Here is a 12,395-nt window from a genome sequence, read left to right as displayed (position 1 = left end):
GTTTATACTGTACACGGACATGACAATACATGCAAGTGTGTGTAAAGTTAAAAAGAACATTTGACTTAATTATATCCAATATAAATCCCTGTGCATTACAGTGCAATACAATGAAATATGATGTTAATATACTTTATATTTGTACTTCAATTATTGTTGGGTGAAGTGATGACCCCAATTGGGGTCGCAAGATGATTTCTGGGGGTCGCCAGATCATTTTGGAAGTCAGCTCTGTCTCCACTGTGTTAAAGTGTTCATGTGTTAATGTGTTTTAGTCTTTTTGGTCACTTAATGTCTTTTTTTGGTCATTTTGTGTGTTCTTTGGTCATTTTGTGTCTTTTTTTGATCATTTTGTGGTCAATTTGTGTCTTTTTTGGTCATTTTGTTTCCTTTCTTTGGTCATTTTGTGTCTTTTTTTGGTCATTTTATGTCTTTTTTTGGTCATTTTGTGTCTTTTTGGTCATTTTGTTTCCTTTTTGTGTCATTTTGTTTCTTTTTTGGGTGATCTGAACTGTGCGTGTGAGATTCTGTTCAGGGAGCGAGGGTCGCGGACAACATGCATGTTAAATTGGGGGTCGCTACTCAAAAAGTTTGAGAACTACTGCTCTAAATAGTGAAAAATCCCAAAATAAAGGATGTTACATGTCGTATAAAACCCAAATCATTACATTTGTAATGATGCAACAAAGAAAAACAACAGTGGAGAAGCCAGAAGAAGCTAATGGTTGACTCATTAGTTACATGATTAACCAATTATCAAATATATCCACTAATTGATAAACTGATTATATGAAACTAATCCAATACATGAGAAGGACGCACTAAAGCTTCAAACATTTCCTCAAAGTTAAATCTTTCAGTTCAGACTTCTCTCCACGTCATATGGTTACAGCAGGTCAGGGCTTTCGCATCAGATAACAACATGCATGACTTCAGCTTTTTGTTCTGCTCAGTATGTGTAACGAGATAAAGACAATCCCTTCAACTGAGGACACTTTGTTTGGAGGCTACTTTTGGATCAGGGCTGAGATTCGGGTCAGGAGTTAAGACCTGGATGAAGGTTTACAACATGAATAGAGTGGATGGCTGCCAAAGCTCGTACACATTCACTGACACAAACGGTGCACAGGCCAGTGTGTTAACGTCTAATCTGTGGCTAAATAAAAGTCTGCGTAAGGACCTGAGGATCCAGAACCTTTGGACAGAGGACGGGACTGGACCTCCTGAACTCTTCGAAGGGTGACATGTCTTGAAGGGGACTCACAAGAGAAAAAAAACTGTTCAAATCGAAGTCGTAAAAGCCAAGATATCTTCCGTCTCACTAGTATGGGTCAAGTTCCCAAAGACTCAGAATGCAACTCACCTCAGTAAAGCCCACATCTTTCAAACTCCACCACCTTATTTTCTGACACTTTCTGGCTCTCTGTTAACAACTGAAGTGTAGAGCCTGATCTGAGATAACGCTGATCTCTCCCACAGGACTTTATATAACAGCAGGACTCCTGAACTGAACTTCATGTGTAAAATCAGTGGGTTTAAACCAAAGAGCAGACATCAGGGCTGCACACTGTGGGGACATATCTAACTGCATATATTTTGAAAATGATGCAATTATGCATTTCTGCATCTTTATTCTCATTTTCATTTAAAAATGGAAAAAAATGATTATCATGTGAACTTTTGCAAGGAGCAGCGACCTCTGTAGTGAACAAATATTGTACTCGTCCATATTATGATTTTGATTTAAATTAATTTTGCAGCACTAGTGAGCATTTTAATTATTGTTGGGTGAAGTGATGATCCATCGCTTTACTTTTTATGTCATAAGCTAAGGCAGAAGTGTCTAAAACCTGCATTCTTTCTAACGTCCAGCAGGGGGCGACTCCATCGGCTGCAGAAAGAACTCAGTTTGTATGTAAGTCAATAGGAAAATGACTACTTCTGACTTGATTTGTGACCTCAGTAAACATCCTCATAATGAGTTTATGGTCTAAATCGTTAGTTTCAAGTCTTCTTCAACACAATATGATGTTCATTTAGTAAATTATGGTTAATTTAGAATCAAAAAGAGCAGGAAGCAGGGGAGTGGTTAGGGCGGGGCAACAGCCTGATTGACAGGTTGGCACTGTGAACTATGCTGGATGGATGCTGCAGAAAATAAGCGAACTAGGTTTTCAGTTTGTTGGTCAGTAAGATTACAGAAAAACTACCGGTCTGATTCTCATCAAACTTGGTGAAATGGTGAAGTATAAGCAAAGGAAGAACCATTCATTTTTTAGGATTTTTTTTCCTGAGATTATGAGTTTGGCCTGTGGAGAGTCCTCCGCTCTCACAGTTCTCTTCTAATTGTAATACGTTTCCCACATTCGACTGAAAATGCAGTTTAAGTGCAAAAACTGCATCCACCAAAAAATGCATCTTTAACTACAGTCGTGTTTCCATCAACAAAATTTTTGATTGCACATTTAAAAAAATAAAGCTTGATGGATACATGAAATTTAATCAAACTTTTGAAAATGCACATGAAAGTTTTTTACGCTGGCTTGAGGTGGTTTTTGCACTAAATGGGAGGGAAACACTTTTCCGAATTATTTCTGACGTACTGAAAAGTTGAATCTAATTCCTGAAGATTTCTCTATATTTTCTCTCTTTTTGTTGTTTTCTCTCTTCTTCTTCTCTTGTTTATTGACGGATTAGCCTACAGCAATAATTACACTGCCATCTGCTGACCAAAGCACATTACTGCAGCTTTGTTTATGCGCTCTGAACCGGCTGATGGAAGCTCACTAATTCAAAATTTGCTTTGACTTTAATGGAAACACATCTACAGTGAGATGGTGATTCTCCGCTCTCACAGTTCTCTTCTGGTGCAAAAACTGCATCCACGAAGAAGCGAAATCCATCAAAAAAGTGAAAGTGTTTCTTTAAATATGTCTTCCTTTTCCACCAGTCTTTCTTTTGCTCTTCCTCTTAATTCAGCGCAGCCCTGAGATCTCCATGGAAACAAGGTTTAGTTCAGACAGCAGAGACAAAGTGAGCAGAGAGACAGGAGAGGGATGAGAGGAGGAAACCTTGGCCATGTTACTGTCTAATGCTCCTGGACATCAAACGCAGATAACTCAGATAAATATTATCATTACAAAAACTTAAAGAGCATAAAGGACAACTCTTCAATCTAAATTTGATTGTGCTGAGTGGTGAAAGCATGAACTCTAACTGAGTACAGCTGCATGTATTTATCCTTCATCAGGAAGAAAATATCAGGTTATTTCATTGATCCGTTCCGTCCGATAACATTTGCAAAGTCTTGAACTGGAAGTCTTGAAATAGTTTTGTTCACATTCAAGTTAACAGGAGAAGTCTTTAGTTGTTAGTGTGCTGCTCCATGGGAACAAGAGATGCAGAAGAGCTGCAGAAAACCCATCCAGGGATTTTTATATGCATGGAAGAAGAACTGAGCGACTTTCAAAGGAATGAACCGAGCCCGGCCTCCAACACTCGTCTGTTTTCTCATCCCAAATATCAAACAGGTTCGATCCGGACTGGACTTTGTTGAGGAGCAGCTGTGGAGCTTTCAGGAGCAGCAGAGGCCCAATTGTGTATTCTGAATTTAAATCTGTATTTTGAAAGATGTTTCTGTTACATATATATATTTAATTAAAGCATTAAGAGTCCAAGGCCCAGCTGTGACAGCGTTGAGTTTGGAGGATGTGAAAATAAGCAGATGCATGTAAAAGTGGGAGGGAATAAAGTGGAGCAATGACCCTATTGAAGTTTAAAACTAAACACTGTACTTTTATTAATGTAAAAGAAGAGAAAGTCATATTATAGCCCTCATTTATTTCTGCTGCAGGGCATTCATCTAAAACAGATGTTTGGCAGTTCACAGTCCCTAAAAGACAGTTATTATTATTATTATTATTATTATTATTATTATTATTATTATTATTATTATTATTGTTATTAATAACACCCCATATTCTTTCCCTTTGACTTACCTTGCATGCAGAATTTGAGTTCTTTGGCGTCCGTGACGGTGCTGGCCGGCATCCTGTCGGGAACCTTCTTGCTCATGCGGTTGTAGTTCCTCCTCTTTTTCGTCTCGCCCCACAGGTTGGAGCCGCCGTGCATGCTGGGGATGTTGAGCACGGCGATGCCCTCTAAGGACGTGTTGCTGAGGTCCAGGATGATCCCGTCACACTGAGGGGAACAAACATCTAAAGTTTGAAACAAAATAATGATGTCCCTGTTCAGCCTGTTCTCCCGTCAAAATTGCCAACACTTGGAGGTCAGGGTGGTGGATGGGTCGAACAAATGGCGGACTTTCACACAGGAGAGTGGGGTTCACGTCCCGTATGAAAACAAAAGTAAACAATATTTAACTTAAGTTACCTTGCTCACGCAAGTTACGTGAATCACATTTTTAATTTACCTTGTAACTATTTCATTATCGGCATTTCCGTACATTTATTTACTGTTTTTACTGTCTTTTATAACGCCTTACCAGAAGTTTTTTTGCCCTAAACCTAGGTCAGTGGTTTTTTAACATGAATCCACAGAAATTGCACCTTTTTTAAAAAATGTGCCATGAAACGCGAGCCGTGATATGTGCCTGCGTGCCGTGATTTGTGGTACTGACAAACGACCTCCTCTGCCGTTTATGTTGGAGAACTTGTTGCCTTGTTACATTCATTTAGGGAGGCACTTTTGTCCAAAGTGACTTCCAATAACTGTATTCAAAGCACATAGGAGCAAGAGTTAGTATGTAAAGCTTTCTTAAAAGAACAAAAGAACAAGACATGAGTGTTATGCAGGGGTTGTTGAGTTGTAGTCTGTGAAGTTTTAGCCTAGGGCGAAAATTAAAAAGTGACTTTCCTGCCTTAACTTGAGTGGGGAGCTTATAACACTATGTGAAGCCAGAGCAGAGAAGATAAACGGACGCTTGGTCCGGAGCCCTAAGCATCACACATCACACATGTAGTATAAAGAGTTCAAATCCATGGAGGGAGGAGGTTGGGGTGGATGGATGGCCCCAAAACATTCACAGTCATACAAAAAAACAATCAATATCTTTTTTTGCCTAAACATAACCAAGTAGTTTAGTGTGAATTAGCAATGGTTAACCACATGTTGAGGTCTATTTAACTACAAATGTTACACCAAAGGGCTCTGTTTGTGGAGTTGGGAGTGAGAATGTGTTCCCGTGTCAGGAAGGGTTAATCGTGGAGTTACAGATCTCGCTGAAAACATCAGTTTGTTGTTCTGGGTCAATGATGATGGACGGGTCTCGGTGGAGGGACCCTTCTCCCTGGAGGAACACAGGCTCAGTCTTGTCAAACAAACATTTGACTTTCACCCAGTAGACTGCGTTTAAATATAACCAAGTAAATGTAAATATAATCAAGTAGTTTAGTGTGAATTCACAAAGTTAACCACATCTAAAGGGCTTCTGACTGACAGTCCGTATGTGTGGAGTTTGGGAGCTGCCTCCTGGGTCACGAACGGGTGATCAGTTTGTTGTTCAGGGTCAAGACCACCTCTGTGTTGTCAATGGTGACGGACAGGTCTTTCCCCTGGAGGAACACGAGCTCATTCCTGTCCAGGTTAACCTTTACATGGTGGCAGTCAGCCTGGCAAGCAGCGATGGCGCCTCCACCTGATTGTCAGATGCGGGAAAATTACAGGAATAGCATGGTGTCATCAGTATATCTGTTGCTCAGGAGAAGCCATGTGACACCACCAAGTGTCCTTGGTGTAGATGTAGAAAGGGAAAGGGGCCTAGGATGCAGCCCAGTGGAACTCCTGTTTTTTAGATATGATCGTTTCATTCAGGTAGGATGTAAAAAGACGAAGTGCAGAGCCTGAAACGCAAACAAGTGGTTAAAACCAGCTTGTTCTAGCGTCTGGTGATTAAACAGAAGAACAGATGAAGGTCTGTAGTGATTGATATTTGATTGCTGGTTCTTTAAGAAGGGGGTTGGCAGATTTGAAAGGACTTGTTAAATGTCCTGAGACCTGACATATGTTGACAAGGTGGCTCAAGGTTAAGACCACCTCAGTGTTGCGTACGGGTCTCTGTGAAGGGACCCTTTCCCCCTGGAGGAACACAAGCTCAGTCCTGTCCAGGTTAACCTCGACAACCCCTCTGAGAAATGTGTGCCTCCATCTGATTGTCAGATGGGAAAGAAATTACAGAAATAGCTGGGTGTTATCGGTCTAGTGTCCATGGTGTAGCTGGAGAAGGGGTAAGGGGCCCAGGATGGAGCCCTGTGGAACTCCTGTTTCCATGTCACCTTGAAGGAGGGACCCACCAGGTAGGCTGCAAAAAGACAAATTGCAGAGCCTACAAGTCTTACAGTTTGGGAAAGTCAGTTGAGAGTTTCATTTTAAAACCAAATTGGTTAAAACCAGCTTGTTCTGGTAAAGCAGGTAAAGGTCTGTAGGTTTTAGTTTTAGTGTTGGTTCTTTTAGGAGGAGGGGGCGGCAGTTTTTAAAGGAGACGAAAAAATGTGCTGAGGTCTGAGATATGTTGATATGGTGGGTGAGGAAGGGCAGGAGGTCACAATTGACAGAAATAGAGTGGAGGTGATAAGGTTAAGGGGGGGGGGGGAGGTGATCGGGAGGCTGGAGGACCTCCACAGTTAGGGAGGTGAAGAGGCTGAGAGAACAATAGATGGGAGTGGAGGGAGATCAATGCACGGAGCACCAGTTATTGAGTGAATATTGCAAACTTTATTTTGAAGAAAGAAGCAAAATATTCGTGGAAAAGAGAAGAGAGAGGAGGAGGAGGAGGAGGAGGAGGAAAAGGAGAAGAGGAGGAGAAGAAGAAGGAGGAGGAGGAGGAGAACAGAGAGAGAGACGAGGAGGAGGAGAGTTGAGGGAGAAGGAGAAAGAGAGACAAGGGAGGAGGAAGAGGAAGAGGAGGGAGAGGAGGAGGAAGAAGAGGAGAATGAGGAGGAAAAGGAAGAAGAAGAGGAGGAGGAGAAGAAGAAGGAGAAGAGGAGGAGGAGGAGGAGGAGGACAGAGAGGGACGAGGAGGAGGAGAGTTGAGGGAGAAGGAGAAAGAGAGACAAGGGAGGAGGAGGAGGTGGGAGAGGAGGAGGAAGAAGAGGAGAATGAGGAGGAAAAGGAAGAAGAAGAGGAGGAGGAGAAGGAGAGATGAGGAAGAAGAGGAGGAGGGAGAAGGAGGAGGAGGAGAAGAAGAAGGAGGAGGAGGAGGAGGAGGAGGATGTCTTATGGAGTCTTCAGGGATTTGAACTTGAAGTTTGGACCTAATATGTAATAAATTGTGATGCAGCCTTATGTTTGCCAGCCTCATGAGATCTGCCATGTGTTGCTTCCATCTGTGCAGAAATATACTATTAACAATCGTTTTGTGGTGGAGAGTCTTTGAAACTGTGTTGATGTGTTCTCTGGGCCGTGTAGGCACACAGATTTATTTAGTCCTGACGCATCACCTGGACAGCAGCCAGGTGTGCAGTGTGCAAAAGGTTGGCCCGGTGTTAGTGCAAACTGTACGATATTAACAGATATTAAGTCACTCTGCTTGGCACTTGGCCTAAATGTGATTTATAGTGTGTGTGCCTCATCGTCTCATCTGGCTTCATCAAACACTTGAAACGCAGCGGAGAATGTCAACAACACGTAACTGTGACTCAGCGCACGGACGATTCTCGCTGAGTCAGAGGAGCAATGAAATACTGGAGTTCACCATCATTTAATGTGTGTGTGAAACATTACATAACACACAACCGCCTGATCCTGGACCGCTCTGTGGAGTGCCTCTACAATGATTATTTATTTTAATGCCAGATTTCTTGTCCTAAATTCACTCAGCTTTTACAGTTCTGCACATATGGGACAAAACATTTAAACAGCACAATCTGATCTTTTTTATTCTGATTTGTAGAGGCAGGGGAAATAATCGATACTGCATAGTATCGCAATATTTTGCGTGGAAATATTTTATTGATTCAAGTATCCATATTTAGTGTTCCGGCAGCAGTTCTCAGTATTTTCGACATTTTTGGGCAAATATTTTTTACATTAAATCTTAAGTTTTACTGTAAGAAAAACAGTTAATCTGCCTTCAGAAAAAAGTAGAAATTACCAGAAAAAAAGTAGAATTACCAGAAAAAAAGTACAAAATTCTTTCTACTTTAAAATATTTGTACATTTAATCTCAAGTTTTACTGTAAGAAAAACAGTTAGAAATTACCAGAAAAACTAGAATTTCCAGAAAAAAAGTAGAAATAACCAGAAAATAAACAGATATTACAAGAAAAATGTAGAAATTACAAATAAGAGTCTTAATTACCAGAAGAAAAGTCAAAATTACAAGAAAAAAAGTCAAAATTACCAGAAAAAAAGCAGAAATTACCGGAAAAAAATAGAAATTAACAGAAAAAAAATAGAAATAACGAGAAAATTTTTAGAAATTGTGTGTCAGGATATTCTGTCAGGAAGTTGTTGAAGTAACGCTGCAAATACAAAAATAAGTCTTAAAATTACAATAATGTCACTTATGGCACTAATTTCTGGGACAATATATAGTTATAATGACACCCTATGGGGGGAATCTTAAAACTGTTGGTGAGTGTAAAATCAGGGCCAAACGTGTGTGTTTTGCATCACATCTTCCACAAAATAAATCAAGAAAATCATGAATAACAATCTTGAATATTAAAAACAGATCATTCCAAATGAATTGAGCATATGGAGGATGTTGGAGATGGAAGGCAGCTTGTTTGGTTTCTGTGAGTTTCTCGTGTTTTCTGGGAGTCTTGCTGTGCTTTAAGCACCCAGGTGACAGATTATGCGGCGCCATATGACAGAATGAGGCAATCAGTGACTTTATGGAGCATTAATCTGATGGTGTGCTATGAATAGCCCACCTCATTAATAGGAGAAAGACTACTTTGTTGTAAATCTCTGCAACACATGAAAGAATAAAGGCATCTAAAAGTCTGTCAGCAAAAAGGCAGAACATGTTTCAAATTCACATTTTTTTGTGCCTTCAGATACTGTATACAGTCGGTATTTAAAGATATTTATCATCACTTCTGTCAGTTAACCCTCTGAACCCATCAACCTATCAGGTTTGAGCATGTTTACTGTTAAAATTGACAGAAATACACTGTTTAGCAGAGAAATAAACTGTAAAAACAGGAATAATCGTCAGAGTTTGAACTTTCCAACAGTCCTTGAACAGATCATCGGTTATGAAGCTTAAAATGTTGATATTTGTTTCAGAATCTCTTTATTCTACATGTGTCATTTAAAAAATAAAGTGTTTGCTCTAACCAGATCCTGTTAAAAACATTAAATTCTCCTCAGAGACACTGTGAAGACATGATTGAATACTTCAAATGTACAATATGTGGAGAAAACTTTTTTTGGTCTTTTTAGTCATTTTGGGTCTTTTTTTTGGTAATTTCTGTCTTTTCTTGGTCATTTTACATCTTTTTTTTTTAGGTCATTTTACACTTATTTGGTCATTTGTGTCTTTTTTGGTAATTTTGTGTCTTTTTTTGGTAATTTTGTGTCTTTTTTTGGTAATTTTGTGTCTTTTTTTGTCATTTGTGTCTTTTTGGTCATTTTGTGTCTTTTTTTGGCAATTTTGTGTCTTTTTTTGGTCATTTTGTGTCTTTTTTTGGTCATTTTATGGCTTTTTTGTCATTTGTCTTTTTTTGGTCATTTTGTGTCTTTTCTTGGTAATTAAACGTCTTTCTTTGATCATTTGTGTCTTTTTTTTGGTAATTTTGTGTCTTTTTTGTCATTTGTGTATTTTTTTTGGTCATTTTGTGTCTTTTTTTGGTCATTTTATGGCTTTTTTTGTCATTTGTGTCTTTTTGGTAATTTTGTGTCTTTTCTTGGTAATTTTGTGTCTATTTTGGTGTTTACATATAAATTCCATTTTATTCTAATTTTGAAAAATAATTTATCAAGGAAAGCTTTTCCGTTTTCCTGATTTCTGTCATTGTAACTGTGTTATTTTGCACAAAGACATGTTTGAGTTGTTCCCACTTCCAGCCATGATTGTGCTGATTCCTGCTGCAGGACTTATAGATTTATAGAGATTATATACACTACTGGTCAAAAGTTTTAGAACACACCAACTTTTCCAGAATTTAATTGAAAATTATGTAGTTTAATGTCTCAGTGTACTCTGAAATTAATGCACATTTGCAACATTTAAAATTCTTTATTGAGCATGATAGTGTTTTGAAAGTTAAAAAAAAGATTCAAAATCACATTTTATGTTGGACTAAAGGACTAAAAAAAGACACAAAATGACCAAAAAAAGACACAAAATGACAAAAAAGACACCAAAAGACACAAAATGACCAAAAAAAGACACAAAATGACTTACAAAGACATGAAAAGAATAAAAAAATGGACAAAATAGCCCAAGACTCCATAGAGTTAAGTTGTTAACCCATTTCTTGTTCCCTGAAAAAGGCCTACTTGTATAATTCTGAAATGTACATTATTTTTCAGTTTTGGTTAACCTTACCTTTTTTTATTTACCTCTGGCAGTTCACCACTTACCTTTGTACCCTTTCAAGCTGTTCATTTGACTTGAACTGCTTGAATTTCAATAAAAAACTGGAAAAATTGGGGTGTTCTAAAACTTTTGACCGGTCGTGTATGTTGCAGTGAAACACAAGGACACAGAGCGTCAGCGACACAGCTCAGCTTTGACTCACCTCCACCTCTATGCACTCGTTGAGCTTCTTGCAGGTAGCAGAAATGGTCTCAGTGGTGCCGAACTCAAAGTACCAGAGTTTGTTCTTCATCCTGAGAGGGAACACAGAGGACACACATCAGTAAATATTCCCCGTCACAACGAGGAGTACAGTGTTGTGATCCGGCGGCGGGGTTTGTTTCGGGTGCACTGGACACATATTGAAGCTGTCCGGTGCCTTGAGTCATGTCACATTGTGACTGTGACGGCTCAGGACAGCCAGCGGTCACGTGACTGCAGAGGTCAGAGCTGCATCGATGCGCCCCGGGGCCTCGGAGCGTCCACTGCTGGATACTGAGCGTTAACCCCGCCATCTGTCAGACGGGCGCTCTTTGATCGAGACGATGCACGCGGTACGCACAGAGACGAGTCGTCAGCGTGGCCTCTGGAGGGGACACGGGGTGGAACATGGCTGGTGGAGACGGTACGATCAGGGTAAATATTATTGTGATTCACAGAGGAGTGACTGAGCGATGGGTCATTTCTGCCCGCGGAGGATTCGTCAGAGGTGACCTGATGGAGGAGCTTCTGTTGGTTTGGGGACCGGACGGTGACTGAACAACATTTTAGAGAGAAGGTGAAACTGAATACAGGGACGACTGGAGCCAAAACCAACCGAGTAGAGACGGAGAAGATATTATTCAGTCAGTATTAGACGCTGTTGGTTTGTCTCTGAAGTTTCTGAATTTGAAAAATGCCAAAAGCATCAAATTCTTCACACACTGCAAAAAAAGAAAAGTTGGGTGAACTCAAAATTTCAAGGCAACAAACTTCGATAACATTTTAAGTTGGACAGTTAAACTAAATATTTTAAGTTTTGTTTTTGAGTTTGCTCAACTCTGAATTTCTCTGGCACGATTGTAACGCCGCTATGAAATGTCAGCTAATGTTGCTATCACAATTTTGAGTTAGCATTGATACGCTAATGGCTACTCTTGTAGCTGTAACAAGCAGCGCCGCTAGCATCAGTTAGCCGCTAGCTTTCGCTAATGACCAAATTTGATAACAAAGAAATAAGAGTTATCAGAACTATTGTCCCTTGTTGTGAACCCCAACTTAAAGATATAAGTAACAACAACTCACCAACTTGTTTTTGAGCAGACAACTGGCTTCCTTTGTTGTGCTAACTTACATTATTGCCCTAAATGTCAATAATTTATATTTCCAAGTTTTACCAACTTAAATCACTGTTTTAGGCCAAAAAAAATACAAGTTGGCTTTTTTGCAGTGCAGTTCAAATGTGAAAATGAGCCTTAAACATCAAGAGTCTAGGGACAGTGTGAGGCCTCAGGGTCAGATATTATCAGCCTCGGACTCCTGGTCGATAACTTTGACACCTCCGGTTGATGTGCTGATAGTTTCTGCTCTGACGCAAACCGGTTCTGCAGCAGCACCAGGAAAAGAACCAGGTTGGTAGAGAAGAGGTCTATGTGTTGTAGTCTCATGTTGTGTGACATCTCATAGGATGTCACACAAGGCAGTCTGCAAATAATATAGTAAGAAATCTTACAGATTAATTCATTAATTCATTAATTTAGTTTTTATGCACCAAGTCTCTGGAACAAACTCCCAGAGAACTTGAGGTCTGCTGCAACTCTCAGCTCTTTTAAATCAAGTCTGAAGACTTTTCTGTTTCCATTTTAACCTG

The 12,395-nt window shown here is 39.7% G+C and overlaps 1 protein-coding gene across 1 annotated transcript in view; it reads right to left on the bottom strand.

Annotated features, from left to right (window-relative positions):
• LOC131978859 (diacylglycerol kinase beta) overlaps positions 1–12,395 on the bottom strand; it is a 142,577-nt gene that overhangs the window by 22,148 nt on the left and 108,034 nt on the right. The window contains exons 23-24 of the mRNA XM_059342659.1: positions 10,710–10,800; positions 3,999–4,200 (exon numbers count right to left, since the gene is read on the bottom strand). Of these exons, the coding sequence (XP_059198642.1) occupies positions 3,999–4,200; positions 10,710–10,800 (293 nt within the window). The remainder of the gene's footprint in view (positions 1–3,998; positions 4,201–10,709; positions 10,801–12,395) is intronic.

This window comes from Centropristis striata, chromosome 10 (assembly GCF_030273125.1).
Source record: "Centropristis striata isolate RG_2023a ecotype Rhode Island chromosome 10, C.striata_1.0, whole genome shotgun sequence".
Taxonomy (NCBI): Eukaryota; Metazoa; Chordata; class Actinopteri; order Perciformes; family Serranidae; genus Centropristis; species Centropristis striata.
This window is presented reverse-complemented; position numbering and strand designations above follow the sequence as displayed.